At 41.0% G+C, this 19,995-nt stretch overlaps 1 protein-coding gene across 1 annotated transcript; it reads left to right on the top strand.

Moving 5' to 3' along the window:
• The first annotated feature begins 37 nt into the window (after nucleotides 1–37).
• Nucleotides 38–17,337, top strand: LOC134655960 (N-terminal kinase-like protein). The gene is made up of 15 exons (XM_063511473.1): nucleotides 38–649; nucleotides 1,083–1,312; nucleotides 1,947–2,123; nucleotides 2,933–3,161; nucleotides 4,814–4,957; nucleotides 5,445–5,626; nucleotides 7,422–7,650; nucleotides 9,446–9,533; nucleotides 10,027–10,075; nucleotides 10,208–11,241; nucleotides 11,524–11,664; nucleotides 13,799–13,920; nucleotides 14,713–14,826; nucleotides 16,322–16,412; nucleotides 17,172–17,337. The coding sequence occupies exons 1-15, from the start codon at nucleotides 272–274 to the stop codon at nucleotides 17,321–17,323; spliced, it is 3,360 nt and encodes a 1,119-aa protein (XP_063367543.1). The 5' UTR covers nucleotides 38–271; the 3' UTR covers nucleotides 17,324–17,337.
• The last annotated feature ends 2,658 nt before the right edge of the window (nucleotides 17,338–19,995 follow it).

The raw sequence follows: 19,995 nt of genomic DNA on the forward strand, positions 1-19,995 counted from the left end.
TTTGGACTGTTTTCCTCAAACCTTGGTCTCAACATTTAAAAAAGTTTGAACATTTGAACTGTCACTCCAGTTTTGTCATCACTTCATTCACCATTTATTCTTTTTTTTTCTCGTAAATGTTTATAAGGGATTTAAATGTTTAAAAGGTGTTATAATTGAAAATAATTATATTTATAATTAAATAGTCCTTAATATAACTTGTGATTTAAGTAACTGCATCCATTAACAATCATGCGTTCTAGTTGAAAAGAAGTGTTGTTAAAAACGCAATATGTGGTCGTTTTTCTCGCGAGATCCTACAAAGGATTTTCCTTATGAAGTGGGTGATCCAGTGCGTGGTTTAGAAGATAAGACTGTGTGGTCTTTGCACAAGGGAAAGAAAAGGGGTACGCAAGATGAAGTATCGATATTCCTGTTCGACGTACAAAAGAATTCGGAAACGATGTTCGACGTAGCAAAGGCCTCACTCAAGAAACTTAAGACTATGAGACACCCTAGCCTTTTACATTATTTAGATAGCTGTGAAACTGAGAAATTTTTATATGTAGCTACAGAATATGTAGAGCCTTTAGCTACCCACATAGTTGATATGAAACTTGAAGGCCAACAAAAAGACTTGTTCTTAGCTTGGGGAATTTTCCAAATTACTGTAAGTACTGCCACATATACATTTGTATGTAGAGCTTTAGTTCTATGAAGTAGTTGGTGGCTGTAACACAAATATCAACAAATAATAAATAAAAATGTTATTTATTAAGGTTGATATTACATGCCAAATATTAAATTTAAATACTCTAAACTTAACTAAAATTAAAGCTATAATTAAAATACTCAAAATGTGTTATACTAAAAATTTTAATCCTCTGCATTTTTAATTGCACTCAAAAATCTTATAAGCTGTATTCTAACTACACTTGGAACAGTATACAGTACCTATACCTATAATCTAACAAGTTATTTTTTACCTACTTTCAATTATTGATTTCACTTGTAAATTAGTATAAATATAAAGGTCCTATGACTTTACAATATTTAAATAAAACTTGTTTGTCCATGTTGTAACTTTTTTTTTTCTTTTACAGAGAGCACTATCATTTTTCAATAATGATGGTAACATGAGACACAACAATGTCTGCTTATACTCTGTCTTTGTCACGCAAGCCGGCGAGTGGAAGCTCGGAGGTTTCGAGTTCCTCACTTCACACGGACAGGACACTTCAAACCCTATTCCTATGAAAATTCTACCGGCACTTGAAATATATGATCCTCCGGAGAAAAAGGATCCAGCCAAACTGAAGGCTGTTACAAAATGGTACTATTGATATAAGTTGAGTCACTTAACTTCAAACTCGAGTAAATCCATGTGTCAGATTATGCGGTTTTGGTATTAAGAAAAGGTAATAGGGTAGATATTTGCTGAGAAGAACGAATGGATTTACCTGAGTTTGAAGTTAAGCAACACAATTAAGGTTGCAAAACCCACTTACAGTCTAAGATACACACGAATTACTGTTATAAAATATCACCTGTACATATTCAATTTAATTTCATTCAGTAGAAGTTATCACTTGTACAAATAAATAAAGCAATAAGTGAAGAAATGTTGCATTTGACAGTTTCAGATAAAATATTATTTTTCTGCTTCATAATTCATATGTTGTTTTATGTTTCATAATAAAATTTTGTTTATTTCTTTACATTAACCCATATATGCCTTTTGCATTGTTTACCACTTGCTGGCAAAAACTCCTACTAATTAAAATTTAAATTAGTAGAAAACAAGAGCTCGTAAACTTAAGTAGTTTTGACCAAAAGTTGATTCTGGGCTTATATAGTTTAACATACATTTAAAAATCATATTAGCAAATTTATTTGGAGGCCTTTACTTCAATTCAAATTACCAAAACTTATTTTTCAAAAAAATCTTAACAAATTGTGCTTTATAGTTCAACAGACATGTGGGGCCTCGGTTGTCTCATCTGGGAGGCCTTTAATGGCCCCCTCAAAACCCAGCCAGCCCTCAAGACACTGGACTACATTCCGAAGCAGCTGTGCACCCTGTATTGTGAGCTAGTCAGTGCCAACCCTACTTCTCGGCCCAACCCTGCTGATATTATTACGAGGTATAGTATTTATAGGGTTTGCTAGTCAACAGTTAACCTTAGTACTAGAAAACTGTAATAAAACATAATTGTAAAATAATACCTACTTTGAATTGAATAATTTTACTGTTTAGACTCACTTGTTTTAAGTCACTCGCGCGACATGTTTTAAATGTCAAAATTGTTAAATGTTAGTATGTCTCACAACAGTTTAAATTCGATTAATACCTACTTCTTTTTTTAGGGTTCCGTACCCAAAGGGTTAAAACGGGACCCTATTACTAAGACTCCGTTGTCCTGTCCGTCCGTCCGTCCGTCCGTCCGTCTGTCACCAGGCTGTATCTCACGAACCGTGATAGCTAGACAGTTCAAATTTTCACAGATGATGTATTTCTGTTGCCGCTATAACAACAAATACGAAAAACAGAATAAAATAAAGATTTAAGTGGGGCTTCCATACAACAAACGTGATTTTTGACCGAAGTTAAGCAACGTCGGGCGGGGTCAGTACTTGGATGGGTGACCGTTTTTTTTGCTTGTTTTGCTCTATTTTTTGTTGATGGTGCGGAAGCCTCCGTGCGCGAGTCCGACTCGCACTTGGCCGGTTTTTTGCTTCACATTTTGCCACATCTGCGGCGGTGCGTGGTCGAGTTTTTATCGCCTGTCGTGTCATGCGTCACATTCGCACTTACATACTTCTTAGAACTTGACAGGCGATAAACGCGACCATACTACCGCGGCTGGTATGGTGGACGTTACCAATTCGTTAGCTTTTGTATTGTTATATTATAATTTAGAAAATAATACCAATTTTTTTGTATACTTCTCAGGTGTCGAAAAATGGGTGGCTACTTCAAAAACGACCTTATAGACACTATGTTGTTTTTAGAAGAGATCCAAATCAAGGATAAGATCGAGAAGGGTCGGTTCTTCTCCACGCTCAGCTCATACTTGGACAGCTTTCCGGACGCTGTGTGTGTCCACAAGATACTGCCCCAGTTGTTGACAGCGTTCCATTATGGAGACGCGGGGTCGGCGGTGTTGGCGCCTATGTTCAAGGTATGTTCACTATACCGATCTACAATGGCCTTGAGCTAGTACTTGGATAGCTTTCCGGACGCAGTGTGTGTCCACAAGATCCTGCCCCAGTTGTTGACAGCGTTCCATTATGGGGACGCGGGGTCTGCGGTATTGGCGCCCATGTTCAAGGTATGTTCACTATACAGATCTACAATGGCCTTGAGCTAGTACTTGGACAACTTTCCGGACGCTGTGTGTGTCCACAAGATACTGCCCCAGTTGTTGACAGCGTTCCATTATGGGGACGCGGGGTCTGCGGTATTGGCGCCCATGTTCAAGGTATGTTCACTATACAGATCTACAATAGCCTTGAGCTAGTACTTGGACAACTTTCCGGACGCTGTGTGTGTCCACAAGATACTGCCCCAGTTGTTGACAGCGTTCCATTATGGGGACGCGGGGTCGGCGGTGTTGGCGCCCATGTTCAAGGTATGTTCAATATACAGATCTACAATGGCCTTGAGCTAGTACTTGGACAGCTTTCTGGACGAGGTGTGTGTCCACAAGATACTGCCCCAGTTGTTGACAGCGTTCCATTATGGGGACGCGGGCTCGGCGGTGTTGGCGCCCATGTTCAAGGTATGTTCAGTATACAGATCTACAATGGCCTTGAGCTAGTACTTGGACAACTTTCCGGACGCAGTGTGTGTCCACAAGATCCTGCCCCAGTTGTTGACAGCGTTCCATTATGGGGACGCGGGCTCGGCGGTATTGGCGCCCATGTTCAAGGTATGTTCAGTACACAGATCTACAATGGCCTTGAGCTAGTACTTGGACAGCTTTCCGGACGCTGTGTGCGTCCACAAGATACTGCCCCAGTTGTTGACAGCGTTCCATTATGGGGACGCGGGGTCGGCGGTATTGGCGCCCTTGTTCAAGGTATGTTCATATCATAAGAGGTATTCATTGTAGATGAGGTGTAAAGTGTAAGATAAAGTCGCACTGATTCTTAAGCCAGCCAGCCCGGTATTCATTGCGCGCGGCTGCCGCGCGAGCCAATGTTCGATAGCTTGCCGCGCGATATGGAGACGGGGCTTTAAATTATCCAACTCTTCTACTACAAATTTTTGTTCATAAATTGGTGCTTTGGAGTTCAAATATTGGAGTATGTTGATAATGATTGCACGATTGGCGTCTGAATAATTACTCTGATATTTAAATTGATGTTCAACCAATATGGCGGCGGTAATTTCGAGTGTAGTCTAGATTCTAGATAACGTGGAATGGTTTTCAGTATGTATTGTCTTTTAGCTCTTATGATTCTTAAGAGTTAAGATGGTACCTAAATCTAAATACGGAGAAAATGTTAATACCTACAGATATTTTAAAATGTATTACCTAGAATACCTAGATGATTTAAGTGTTAATGAAATTAAAAGAGAATTTTTTTAATACTCATTAAAATGTTTATGAGCGGTTAATAAGCGTTGGTAGCCTAGCGGTCAAGACGTGCGACTTTCAAGAGGAAAATTATGATTGATAGGTTTTAACTGTTTAAAAGGTCAATTATATATTAATAATTCAATTGAACGGTTTAATATATGTGCCAAATCCTGGCAAAATCCTAGTAGTTTATTATTAATCATCATATATCAGTGATTTTTTATATTAATTTTAAATAAAATTTTCAGCTAGGTAAACTGCTGGACGAGGAATCGTACCAAAAGCAGATCGTGCCTTGCGTGGTAAAGTTGTTTGCGTCAAACGATCGCACCACGCGGTCGCGGCTGCTTCAACAATTGGACCAATTCATCATGCATCTGCAGAACACCACGGTAAGTGCACAGTTAAATAAGGTTGATGTCTTCTTGATAAGTGAAATAAATTAAACGTTGTAGACTCGTGTTTTTAGATCGCTTTTATTTTATAAAGATGTCAAGAAAATACTTTGATTGAATGTTAATAAACTTTGACCTACCTTTTTGGGGACCGAAATGATAAATTCACTTCAAGGAAATCCAAATTCTAAGTATTTATATATCCTAATATCTTCTCCACACTCATATACCTACAGTAAAATCGGTTTACGAAGATTCTGAAAGTACTGTGAAAATATGTTTGAAAACAAGTTGCAGAGACCACTATAAATTGACGTTTTACACTTAAAATCTTACTAAAAGTGATCGTATTGAGCGGGTTCTATTGTGTTTACGAATTAAAACTTTGATGTAACTTAGAACGCGACCCAATAGGCACCTGGTTTCATTACAGTTCAAAAATCTGGAATATATTCCGAACAATCGAAATCTTACTTTCCCACAGGTAAACGACCAAATTTTCCCCCAAGTGGTACACGGGTTTTTAGACACTAACCCCGTTATACGCGAACAGACGGTCAAGTCCATAGTGCACCTGGCGTCGAAGCTCAACTACAATAATCTCAATGTGGAGGTGCTGAGGCACTTCGCGAGGCTGCAGTCTAAAGATGACCAGGGCGGCATAAGGTATGAGTAGCTACTACCTAGGAATCTAGATAACAACCCTGGTATACGCGAACAGACGGTCAAGTCCATAGTGCACCTGGCGTCGAAGCTCAACTACAATAAACTCAACGTTGAGGTGCTGAGGCACTTCGCGAGGCTGCAGTCTAAAGATGACCAGGGCGGCATAAGGTATGAGTAGCTACTAGCTAGGAATCTAGATAACAACCCTGGTATACGCGAACAGACGGTCAAGTCCATAGTGCACCTGGCGTCGAAGCTCAACTACAATAAACTCAACGTTGAGGTGCTGAGGCACTTCGCGAGGCTGCAGTCTAAAGATGACCAGGGCGGCATAAGGTATGAGTAGTTAGGAATCTAGACAACAACCCGTTATACGCGAACAGACGGTCAAGTCCATAGTGCACCTGGCGTCGAAGCTCAACTACAATAAACTCAACGTTGAGGTGCTGAGGCACTTCGCGAGGCTGCAGTCTAAAGATGACCAGGGCGGCATAAGGTAGGAGTAGCTACTAGCTAGGAATCTAGATAACAACCCTGGTATACGCGAACAGACGGTCAAGTCCATAGTGCACCTGGCGTCGAAGCTCAACTACAATAATCTCAACGTTGAGGTGCTGAGGCACTTCGCTAGGCTGCAGTCTAAAAACGACCAGGGCGGCATAAGGTATGAGTAGTTAAGAATGAGAGGAAAAATAGTGTCACAAATTAATTGAGAAATGTATTTAATAAAACCCTACAGATGTTTTCCTGAACGCGCGAAACTTACTAGCCTCGTGCCGCTCAATGCACATTAGGATGTACACTCAGTTTCGATGGAAAGTCAACCTTAATTAAAAAAAAGCGGCCAAGTGCGAGTCGGACTCGCCCATGAAGGGTTCCGTATTTAGGCGATTTATGACGTATAAAAAAAAACTACTTACTAGATCTCGTTCAAACCAATTTTCGGTGGAAGATTACATGGTAATGTACATCATATATTTTTTTTAGTTTTATCATTCTCTTATTTTAGAAGTTACAGGGGGGGGGGGACACATTTTACCACTTTGGAAGTGTCTCTCGCGCAAACTATTCAGTTTAGAAAAAAATGATATTAGAAACCTCAATATCATTTTTGAAGACCTATCCATAGATACCCCACACGTATGGGTTTGATGAAAAAAAAAATTTTGAGTTTCAGTTCGAAGTATGGGGAACCCCAAAAATTTATTGTTTTTTTTCTATTTTTGTGTGAAAATCTTAATGCGGTTCACAGAATACATCTACTTACCAAGTTTCAACAGTATAGTTCTTATAGTTTCGGAGAAAAGTGGCTGTGACATACGGACGGACAGACAGACGGACAGACGGACAGACAGACAGACATGACGAATCTATAAGGGTTCCGTTTTTTGCCATTTGGCTACGGAACCCTAACAAAGTAGGTAGCATTTCATTTGTCTCGCAAAATTTTCGAACAAATTAAATTTAACCTAATTGAAAATACAACAACGTTCTAACTTCCTTGGCTATAGTTTTGTATGGTGGGTGGCACGAGGCTAGACATTCGCATGCATATGCACTAATAATCATTCTTTGCTCTATGGATGGGTTGTTAGGGTTATGTACAGTTGCCATCAGATATATTGGAGCATCCAAGGTGTTCGCAAATATGTAATCAAAGCCTATATTTTGAAGACGTTAAAGTGCATGCGCATGTGACTGTAATATTGGACAAAAAAATGTTTGACAAAAATACATATTAGTTTATTACAACACATGGCAACCCTACAATTCCCGAAATAAATATTTTTTTTAGGACAAACACGACAGTGTGCCTAGGCAAGGTGGCGGCGCACTTACACCCCCAGATCCGACAGAAGGTCCTCGTGTCTGCGTTCGTGCGAGCCACCCGCGACGCGTTCCCGCCCGCGCGACAGGCCGGCGTGCTAGCGCTGGCGGCTACACAGCAGTACTTCCTGTTGGCTGAGGTGGCTAACAGAGTTCTGCCGGCGTTGTGCCCTTTGACTAACGATCCGGAGAAACAGGTAAGAAATGAACGAGGTGGAGACAGATTTTTACTCTTTATATAACGTGCATAAACTGTTGGCGGCAGCACATAAGCCCCCTATTCACTAGCGTGATCTTCGAGGATATAACTAAACGGAGACGCCTTGTCTGTAATTTTCTGTACAAAAAAGTCTGCCGATTTTTGCGGGGGGGGGGGGCATGTCAAATGTATGCGTAACGTAAAAATAGCCATGTCAGATAAACGTCAGTACACGTCAGTGTATGACCATTGGCTGCCTATTTTCGACAGAGGGGAACACCTGTTAATGGCTACTCCGTTTGGTTATATACTAAGGGCATGATCCACTAGATGGCAGACCCTACACCACGCAATAAATAAATAATAATAAAATTAAAATTATTTATTTTCCGATTCCGTAGATCCATAGATTGTTAGTAACAAGACACTTATAAAACTACATTAGTAAAACTGCCTATTACATAAAAAGTAAAAACATAAAAATACTTATTTTCTAGGTCGCAAGACATGAAGGTCGGTATATCGGCGGATGATATCCGATAGATAGAGCAATAAAGCGTACGTGATCTTTAGGGGCAGCCGGCTTATAGGTGTTAATCTGTTAATAGTTAAAGTTTTCAATTCAGGTCACGAGCTGGCAGACTAAGAATCATGTCGACTACGAAAACTATTAAAGTTGCAAGCATGGGCTACGGCGCCTGACAACTTTGACCCAGTTTTCTGCGTATTATATCTTTAAATTTCAGTCAAGTCACAAAAAAAATAAACAAAAGTTCATTCGTAGTATTATCTGACTTCCTATAAAACTACAAGCAGATAAAAAAAGGTTGACATTCTGATGACATTGTTCTCATTTCGAAGCGAATGTTGTCATCATTCATTAAAATGTGTTAAATTTATTTGACCTTTAAAATACTCGAGTCGCTTTGTAACTGGCGTGTTGAGACAAAAAGTTCGTTAACCTAGTTAAATGCTTGATTGACTTCAGGTATTTTATATTTCTGCATATGTACTTTCCGAAATTAGTGAGTATTGAGTACTTTTCTCTACTTAAAATAAATTAATTCGCATTATGCACGAAATAAAGCACCAGATAATTCTTAGAAAAACATAGATAGAAGTTATTTTTAAACACAATTTATATTTAATCAATCAGATAGAAATATAAAAAGTAGGCGAGTTGGCCGTGACGTCACTACACACGTTTTCATGTAAATTCCATATTGGCAAATCGTTTTGACAGTTCTAAAAAAGAAGCTGATTTGACTAGTAGGAAAGTACCCAATTCTACATTTTCTTTTTCCTGTTCTTCATATTTTACAAGCTTTTATTTAACTTGCAATATTTCTATGTGTATATATGTATATGTTCGGGTCAAATCTTGTTAGCTAAATTAGATCCACCTTCCATTATTCGATTTAGCTGTAACTTCCCCTACGTATGTAATGTAATTTGGGTGACAATGCCATTTGGTACCATCGAGTATATCTAATGATGGAGACAGGAGGTGGCCATACGATCTCTGTGATAAAACAACGCAACCTAAATTATGTTTAGGTTTGTTAGAATTGTCTCGACGAGTACAGTCAGCGATAAAAGCTTGTATCAAAAATGATTTTTTTGACAAAAATCCTCGCCATATGTTTTCAAACGTAAACTTTTGACAATCAAAGTTACCTTCTAATTTATCGAGCTGTACAGCGCCATCTAGTTTAGCTATCAAATTAAAAGCACGAAATTTTGTCTTATTCTTTCCACAATCAATAGGTCTTTGATGATACCTATACTTCTAGGTCCGCGACGCAGCATTCAGGACTATCAAGGGCTTCCTAGGCAAGTTAGAGAAGGTTTCAGAAGATCCAAGTCTGAAGGAAGGAATGGGTATGTATCAAATAGCACTCACAGTAAGTACTCACACATGATTTTGTCTAAAACTTGCTGTCCAAAAACTTTGAGATACTTTTCTTATAACTAGCTTCTGTCCGCGACTTCGTCTGCGTGAAATAATGATGTTTGATAAAAGGGGTCCCTTTGATTCCCATAAAGTTTTAAGTCATAATGTATTGTTGGTCATATATTATCATTAGTCATAAACCTGAAACCGTTAACTTTCATGATTTTCGTAAGGTTACCCTGTAGATAGGTTAGGTTAGATTTGTTTTATGGCAATCCTGAAAAGTGACTCGTTTCTGAACCAAATAAATTATGACACGAAAATGCGGGCAAACAATACATTATGACTTAAAACTTTTTGGGAAACAATAGAGACCCTTGATAAAAACTATCCTATGTCCTTCCCCGGGCTGCACGGTACTTGACCGAAAATCTCTTCATGACGATTGTATAATATACTATCAATACCTGTGGTTTACAGAGGCTGACGTCCACACGGCCACTCCATCCCTCAGCAACGCAGCAGCAACGTGGGCGGGCTGGGCAGTGACCGCCGTCACGGCCAAGTTCTACCGCTCGCACTCGGATACGGCGCGCGCGCAGCACCCCAAGTCCGTGCTGTCCAAGCCGGGCTCGCTAGGTAACTATAACTACAGTAGCAGCAACGTGGGCTGGGCAGTGACCGCCGTCACGGCCAAGTTCTACCGCTCGCACTCGGACACGGCGCGCGCGCAACACCCCAAGTCCGTGCTGTCCAAGCCGGGCTCCCTAGGTAACTATAACTACAGTAGCAGCAACGTGGGCTGGGCAGTGACCGCCGTCACGGCCAAGTTCTACCGCTCGCACTCGGACACGGCGCGCGCGCAACACCCCAAGTCCGTGCTGTCCAAGCCGGGCTCGCTAGGTAACTATAACTACAGTAGCAGCAACGTGGGCTGGGCAGTGACCGCCGTCACGGCCAAGTTCTACCGCTCGCACTCGGACACGGCGCGCGCGCAACACCCCAAGTCCGTGCTGTCCAAGCCGGGCTCGCTAGGTAACTATAACTACAGTAGCAGCAACGTGGGCTGGGCAGTGACCGCCGTCACGGCCAAGTTCTACCGCTCGCACTCGGACACGGCGCGCGCGCAACACCCCAAGTCCGTGCTGTCCAAGCCGGGCTCGCTAGGTAACTATAACTACAGTAGCAGCAACGTGGGCTGGGCAGTGACCGCCGTCACGGCCAAGTTCTACCGCTCGCACTCGGACACGGCGCGCGCGCAACACCCCAAGTCCGTGCTGTCCAAGCCGGGCTCGCTAGGTAACTATAACTACAGTAGCAGCAACGTGGGCTGGGCAGTGACCGCCGTCACGGCCAAGTTCTACCGCTCGCACTCGGACACGGCGCGCGCGCAACACCCCAAGTCCGTGCTGTCCAAGCCGGGCTCGCTAGGTAACTATAACTACAGTAGCAGCAACGTGGGCTGGGCAGTGACCGCCGTCACGGCCAAGTTCTACCGCTCGCACTCGGACACGGCGCGCGCGCAACACCCCAAGTCCGTGCTGTCCAAGCCGGGCTCGCTAGGTAACTATAACTACAGTAGCAGCAACGTGGGCTGGGCAGTGACCGCCGTCACGGCCAAGTTCTACCGCTCGCACTCGGACACGGCGCGCGCGCAGCACCCCAAGTCCGTGCTGTCCAAGCCGGGCTCGCTAGGTATGTTTTACAGTCACGTATTCATGCTATACCTAATAGGGTGGATCGAAATTTCTATTTTTGGATTTCCTTTATCCACCACCAATGATTTTAGAATACAGCTCAAGCTTTTTTTTTTAACACAAGTGGAATCGAACACGAAATAGGGAGAAATACGTCCGCTGTACAAACAGCAACACCCCTAGCTGTACATCGGTGGACCTTATTACAAAAGATGTACAGTTAACAGTGCGGGCGATGGTATTTACGCACCTAATGACAGTTCGTTATTTTTTTTTTCAGAGCAACCGTCATCGTCAAGCATGTCGACTACAACTTCGTCGGTGACATCTATGACGTCACTGGAGCACAGCGAGTCCGCGTCCGACTACGACCCCGACCACTGGGACATGTCGGCGTGGGGCGAGATCGACTCCAGCGCGGGTACGTACATGTACAGTCGCGATCGCGGGTACGTACATGTACAGTCGCCATCAGATATATCTGAGCTGCCGAGATGCTTCAAAACAGGGATGTTGCGGATGCCGATTTTATGAGTTTTAAAGGCTCACAATCTCACATCCGCGGATGCGGATGCGGATGTCAAGATAGATACATAAAAAACGTCAAATATTACATTTTAGTAATTTTTATTTCATAAAACCGGCAAAGTGGGAGTCGGACTCGCGTTCCAAGGGTTCCTCCGTACATTAAGTCCCACTCACGCTTGACTGCTCATTTCTAATAGGTTTTTTTGGCTAATGACTAAATTACCTAGCAGTCGTCACTTACGCGAATGCTAAGACGTTCCTGTACCGACCTGTTCCACATCCGCATCCGCATTAAACTCCGCATCGATTTTATGCGGATGCGGATGCAGATGCGGATGTTGAAAATAATGCGGAAGTTCCGTGGTTGCCGATGCGGATATTCGCAACATCCCTGCTCCAAAATATCTGAACACGCACTCTCATCATCATTGGCCTTTGCGTCTATTGTAGAAGATTTATGCATTGCTGGCCCTGTAGACAACATGCCAATCGCTAACGCTCCGTAGCGAACGAAACGCAACTGTCACTGTCACACCAATATATGGAAGAGTGATAGAGAGACACAAAGCGATTCGATGGCGAAGCGATAGCGATTCTCACCTTGGCTAGGCCGCCTGTTTAGACAACGGGTTTGGTGATGTGACGCACGCTAACGCATTGACAATAGAGGCGTGTTCAGATATTTGTGAGCACCTTGGCCGCTCCGATAGATCTGATGGCGACTTTACATAAGTTGTCATTGACTCACTGACTGATCATCAAAATAGAACTTGTACTTCCAGTAAATCTAGAGAGCTGAAATTTGGTACAGGGCTAAGGTTTAGTGCACTGACTAAGGGAAAATAAGCAAAACTGGGATAAATAATATCTGTAATACCTGAAGAAGAGTCTTAAGGAATCCAAAAATAAAAAGCCACTTTTATTTTTGCTTCTTTCGTATTGTACGATATATCCTTAGTGCGCAGGCCGACACGCTCTTGGCCGGTTTTTTATTCACCTAATCTAATATGCGATTTTAAATCGTTTCGTAAACGAAGTGAAAATAATAGTCCATTCATTTAATTTAATTCCTATTTATTATATTACGTATAAGTATACAATTTTCCTAATTATCACTAGAAAATGTCTTCTGCGTATCACACCCATCCGCCAATGACCTGAAACATAAAATTAAAATAAGTTTTTCTGCCTAATCTGATCTATATTTTTAATTAACAAGCTAAAAGTGCGGAAAAGTAGATAGGTGAACACTATTTATGAATCATATTTATTTTTAATTATTTCTCTTTGCGTTTAAATTTAATTTTGCTACACACAATACAACGTTGTGTACAGTACAGTACAGTAATTACCAACTCGTGATACTCTTAAACAACATTCGTTTAGAATTGTTTTCTTTTCACACTTGTATCACACACAACTACTGTTATACCTTGCCAACAAGTATAACGTTATATGCGGTAAGGCAATATACAACTAGTGTTAAGCTGGGTCCAGACGGTGCAGACTTGCGCTGCGCAGAATGTTGCACGGACAAAAGTATGTGCGACTCACATCGTCCACACGATACAGACATGTTAGTTGTTCCTTAAACCTCGTGGTGTTCGGACGTCTTCATATCCCTATTACTGTACTCTTTGGACTTAATTTTCCATACAGCTGGACGGGACTTATATAGATCTATAAATTCAACTAATAATTCTCTTGATATTTTCTTAAATCGTTCATTTATATAATAAAAACAAAGCAAACTGTGAATTAATTAACCAAAGTTGTCGTAAGTTGACCCAAACAAGTCTGAACATACGTCCACACAGTGCAGTAGTCGGCGCAAACACGCATGTCTGCGCCGACTTTTTGATGCCAGATACAAAAATGCACAGATGTCGTTACAGACTTGAGACTTCACGTCCACACGTCCCATTTGCACCGACTTAAGTCTGTACAGACACGCTGCGCAGACTAAAGTCTGTGACGTGTGGACCCACCTTTAGTCGTAAACACACAGAAACGACTCTTTCTTATAGGCACGGGAGCGAGCGCCAAGTCACCAGCTAGCAGCGGCAGCGCGGCGGCCGCGGCGCCGCTCAACACGCTGTGCGAAGACGACTGGGACAACGGCGAGTGGGGCACGTTACAGGAACAACCCGTAAGAATATTATACCTTTAGTGCCAGTTCCATCATCCGAATTTGACAGACCGATCAACGTCACCTGACGCGCCGCGGCAGTTTACTATGAAACTCTCCATACAATATAATTTAGCGAACTCTAACGACGACAAACAGTTTGGTGCAAGCGACCCTTAAACGAGCAATTCTTGTATATTTATATATTTCGGGGATCTCGGAAACGGCTCTAACGATTTCGATGAGATTTGCTATATGGGGGTTTCGGAGGGCGAAAAGTCGATCTAGCTAGGTCTCTGGGAAAACGCGCATTTTTAAGTTTTTATGTTTTCCGAGCAAAGCTCGGTCTCCCAGATATTACCTTTAAACGAGCAATTCTTGTATAATTAAATAATTATATATTTCTTCGGGGATCTCGGAAACGACTATAACGATATCGATGAAATTTGTTATAGTGATTTTCGAGGGCGAAAAATCGTTCCAGCTAGGTCTTATCTCTGGGAAAACGCGCATTTTTGAGTTTTTATGTTTTCCGAGCCTTCACCTGCAGAGGGGTTCTTGCAGATTAAAATTAATACCAATTATACTAAATGTAAAAAATACTCTATTACTAACAAAAATGAATAGTTACTACTAACATATTAGCATTTAATTTAATCTTGTATCTTTTTTTCTTATTTTTGTAATCTGCAACGAAATAAAAGGCTTTTTATTTATTTTATATGTTTTCCGAGCAAAGCTCGGTCTCCCAGATATTTGCTAACAAGTTGGGCAATATTACCCCTATTACACATTGTATTGCTTTATTTTCAGTCGGCAGAGGCCGAACTGGTCAGTCCCTCGGAAACTTGGAACAATTCCTCGTGGATAGAACCTGCCGTCAACAACGCTAACGCTACATACGTGCGCCCCGCGCTGCAACACAAGGTACTAACTACATATATGTATATTATAAAGTAAAGTTTCAATAAATAATTAATACAATTTAACGCAACAGAAATATTGACTTTAAGGTTCGTTTTTTGACCCGTTCCGATAAAAACGAAAGTGTAAAATAACTAACTCCTACACCAAATAATGCCGCCCTTCCCTAATCGAAGCAATATCACACCGTTTATAAATATATCTTGCTTTATCACTCTGCGATATCTAGCCTCCAAAGGCTCAAGGTCCTACGTATAGTACTTATTGTTTGATTTAAATCATCACAGAGTTGCATTTCTTTTGTTTATTGAATTTTTCAAATAAAGAAACTTCAACTCGATTTCCTCTATGCTGTAGGTTCAATTTTACTGGCAAATATTGGATTTTGGCTGGGCCTCAGGAGGATTAAACGGTCTGCCATCCTTCCAATATTTTTGTTTCTGAATAAATAAATAAAAAATATATACAGGGTGGATTTTCTTTTTGGGTCAGTGAGGGCAGCTACCAGATCCCGTGCTGCTACGAAAAAACGGTCTAAGAAGACCTTCCCTCGATTTCAAATTAATGAAGATTGGCTTTTACAGATTTTGGAAAAAACATACAGGGTACGAGAAAAAGGTCATTTTTGACAAACTTTTTTTTTGATGCCAATCGATCCCATTCCTATTAAGGATCAAAAGCTTGTATGGAACCAAAAAAAATTTTCCGCCTAGAAAAGCCGAGGATAACTTTTCCCATACAATTTGTATGAAAATGAAAACTTTTCTTTTTCACATGCTATTTTTGTATGCCAATCGATTCCATTCCTATCCAGTATCAATAGTTTCTTTGGGGTCAACTTACGGTAATGTACTAAAAAGCCACAAATTAAAGAAAACTTTTTCCATACATTTACTATGGAGAAAACGTGAAATTTAATTCACATTTTTCTATCTGGCCAATCAGTCCTGTTACATTTAAGGACCATAATACTGTATGAATACATTGATGTAGGACTGATGGGCGAGATAGAAAATTGAGAATAACATTTCACATTTTCCCCATAGTAAATGTATGGAAAAAGTTTTTATTAATTTGTGGCTTTTTAGTACATTACCGTAAGTTGACCCCTAGGAAACTATTGATACTGGATAGGAATGGAATCGATTGGCATACAAAAACAGCATGTGAAAAATAAAAGTTTCCATTTTCATACAAATTGTATGGGAAAAGTTTTCCTCGATTTGTGGCTTTTCTAGCCGGATTTTTTTTTTGGTTCCATACAAGCTTTTGATCCTTAATAGGAATGGGATCGATTGGCATCAAAAAAAAAGTTTGTCAAAAATGACCTTTTTCTCGCACCCTGTATGTTTTTTCCAAAATCTGTAAAAGCCAATCTTCATTAATTTGAAATCGAGGGAAGGTCTTCTTAGACCGTTTTCTCGTAGCAGTACGGGATCTGGTAGCTGCCCTCACTGACCCAAAAAGAAAATCCACCCTGTATAAACACAATTTGCAGGAGCACCGGCTCGCGGCGCAGCAGAACAGCAACGACTCGCTCGGTGGTTGGGAGGACGGGGAGTTTGAGCCGATCGAGGAGAACGCTGACGGTAACCATCACCATGTATACTTGGTCAAACCAAATTGTCAGTCAGTAAGAACCAGGAAAACTATACTCATCCTTCTTTTGGGTGCTAGTACTAGTGTAAGACAAAGATAAAAAAGTATGATTCTCTCTGTCTATGTTTGAAATGAGACAGTCCTTTGACAAATTATATATGTGCCCTTCATCTTATCACCTAAATCGAAAATGTAAATTTGGTGTTGATGTTTCGTGCCAATTAGAAGGTGCTACCCCCTTCAGTTCACGCATGCTCCCGTGCGTGTTGGGTTTTCCATCTTGTGGCATAAACCAAAAATTTAAGACACTTAAGCTTAACCCACTTCCAGTCATAGTACGATTTATCGACCATGTGGTGTGGTGTGAAATTCTATTGGCTTCGTATGTACGAAACCAATAGAATTTCAACTTTAGCATTCAGTTTCAAGGATCAAATTAGATCGCTTTTAGGGGAAATATGACTTGTCTTCAAATGAGTCATCAAAGCTGGATTAACTGGAATATATTTGGGTTTTTTGGGAAAATCTTGTAGATTGGTGCGGTCTGGAAAGGGGTTAAGCATATATACATAATTTAGCAATTATAGTTGTGATTGGCTTTTTAATTATCACAATTAGGTATTAAACCATAGCCTAACAACAACTACTTAACTGGCCTTTGGTGAACCATATTTAGTTGCAATAACGCTCACAATGGCCAAGTTAACATTGTGTCTTGTATTTTTAGTAATATCCCCGGTTTATTATAGAAAACAACGCCTCAAAAATGGACGAGATACGACGAAAGCGTGAAGAGCGCAAACTACAGCGACAGAGAGAGATGGAAGCTCGGCGCAGCGCGAGAGGGCAGGGACCCATGAAACTTGCCACTAAACTCGCGGCGCCGCCACCGCCGTTCTAAATACAAGTATACTATGGTAATTGGTTACCTTGTCGATAGTGTGAAGAGTGGCAACTATAGCGGCAGAGAGAGATGGAAGCGCGGGCTCAGGGGCCTATGAGACTTGCTACCAAACTCACTACGCCACCGCCCTTCTAGATACAAGTATACTATGGTTCAAACATAGACTAGGAATCCTCTAGACGGAGTTTAGAGCAATTATTTCATGAAACCGACGCTGCCAAAAATACTGGGGTGCGGGGGATGAGGTGAGCGAGTCCTGTGCCGTGATTGGTCCGTTCAAAGACACGGACGTCACACAAAGACACTGACTCGAAAATAGAGTAAAACTACCGTATATTAGTGGCAGAGGGGGTAGCGCTACTATGCTCAGTCTGGAGGATGTTTTGTCTGTGGGTTCAAATAACCAATCATAGACCTAGAGGTCAACCAATCAGAGGGCACGAATGGAATGAACGAAACTTTCATTGTGTGAGTCACCTGTATCGGTATACGGTCAGAGCCACTTTTTATTGGCTCAACGACCTTATTTTAAAATAAAAACCTATTTGGTCAACATTTTGAAAATGCTCACAATGTATCTTATACCTTTAAACGAGCAATTCTTGTATATTTATTTAAATATATATATTTTGAGGATCTCGGAAACGGCTCTAACGATTTCGATGAAATTTGCTATATGGGGGTTTTCGGGGGCGCAAAGTCAATCTAGCTAGGTCTAGGTCTTATCTCTGTGAAACGCGCATTTTTGAGTATTTAATAATTATATGTTTTCCGAGCAAAGCTAGGTCTCCCAGTACCCCTAGCACATGATTGGCGCGACAGTATCTCGCGGTGAGATACCCGTCTTTTTCTAACTATTTTAATAAAAGAGGGACGGGTAGTCTATCTCACTGCGAGATACTGTCGCGCCAATCATGTGCTAGCCGGGCAGATATTACAACCTTACAAGGGTTGTATTGTATTTTACTGGTTGGCGCTTATTGGGTCTCTTTTGTACCTAAGATATCATAACATAACAGCACATGATATACCAGAGGGCCTACCGCGAACACCGAAGTTCGTGAATTGCGGCCTTTTCTCACTGTCACTCTAATTACGCCTTAATTGAATTAAAAGAGAAAAATGCCCGTAATTTGCGAATTTCCGTGTTCGCGATAGGCTCACAGATTATATACGAGTACGTTCGTACTCTACTTATTACAGCAGTTCAGAGCATGACTTTTCAAAATTTTAGAAATATAGGACGTGTAACTTTTGATGGCCCCCAGCCTTATTTTATATGGCATGGCATGTATGTGGCACTTTCGCCAAACAAAAATGTGTTTTATGCTAACGAGATAAAGCTGATTGTTCGTAAAGCAGAGCTTCTATCCTGATCTTATCAGACATTTTTAAGCAGGGGTTCTCAACCTTCCTAACCTTAGGGGTATTTATCTACATAATTCATGACAAAAAAATCTTCGTTGACTCCAAAGGGTTTTATGGTAAAAAGTTGAGAAACACTGTTCTAAAATGTTACTATTATCATTATTGTAGATAATATTGTACTGTGATTATTTATTGTTATTCAAATTATTAATATTTTTAGTTCACTCAAGTTTAAATTATTGTATAAGTACTAAAATGTATGTATTTATAAATCACTGCAGCGAATGAAGGAAATATGTCAAAATGTTGAACAGTAGCTCTGAAAGTTTGGGAACAAGTGTTATAACCTTATAACTGATGCACCAATAGAGCGTTCCAGTGAGATTAGAACTATTAGAAGCCAGTAAGGCGTTTTAATTACGTATATATAGTGTTATATCCATTGACATATCTCAAAACTGGCCTTACGTTACGGGCATTAAGAATGGTGCATGAATGGGGCCAGCGGGCTCAGCAGGGTTCCATTTCTATCGACTGTCACTATGCCCGTCACTTTCGCACTTACATACTTGTTAGAACGTGATAGGCATGGTGACAAACGATAAAAATGCGACCGTGCTACTAGGGCTGTACAGCGGTATGATACCGCTGTAACGCGATTGGTTGATGAGTTCGCATCACGCGCGCAATTGGTCGCAACTAATTGCATTAGATTGCACGATTGGCTCGAATTCGCGAGTGACACCGCTTAACTAGCATTTTTAGTGCCCGTAAGGCGCGTCCTAAGATATACGTCAATGGTTATATCCAGACAAAAACGTACCACTCTGTCGGTCAATAAGCGAATACTACTTGCACCTTTGTCTTAGTGCCTTATTGATTGCCGACAAAGTGGTACAGTCGCCATCAGATATATCGGAGCGGCCAAAGTGCTCACAAATGTGACGTTATCTATGAAAAGGGACCTTATTGTCGATGGCGCTTACGCCAATATTTACGATGCTCCGATATAAATACGCGGGACGCTGTGCGGCGTAAGCGCCATCGACAATAAGGTCCCTTTTCATAGATAATGCCCCAAATATCTATTGTCAAGGCGTTAGAGGGCGTGTTCAGATATTTTTGAGCACCTCGGCCGCTACCTGATGGCGACTGTACTTTTTTTGCCTGAAAATTTTCAATTCGTATGTTAAGGTGATCTTCGCAACCTTACAGGTTTTGGACCCGATGTGGTACTGTTATGGATGTGGGACTGTTATTAGATAATAACAGTTCAAATTCTTTATAAGTATCAATTACAA

Source organism: Cydia amplana, chromosome 17, assembly GCF_948474715.1.
Source record: "Cydia amplana chromosome 17, ilCydAmpl1.1, whole genome shotgun sequence".
Classification (NCBI taxonomy): Eukaryota; Metazoa; Arthropoda; class Insecta; order Lepidoptera; family Tortricidae; genus Cydia; species Cydia amplana.

Bases quoted from the DNA above. Each gene is read 5' to 3' on its own strand.
- LOC134655960 (XM_063511473.1), top strand. From the start codon at position 272: ATGTGGTCGTTTTTCTCGCGAGATCCTACAAAGGATTTTCCTTATGAA. The intron at 2,124-2,932 runs GTATAGTATTTA...TATACTTCTCAG, and splicing joins CCTGCTGATATTATTACGAG to GTGTCGAAAAATGGGTGGCT. The intron at 16,413-17,171 runs GTAACCATCACC...GGTTTATTATAG, and splicing joins GATCGAGGAGAACGCTGACG to AAAACAACGCCTCAAAAATG.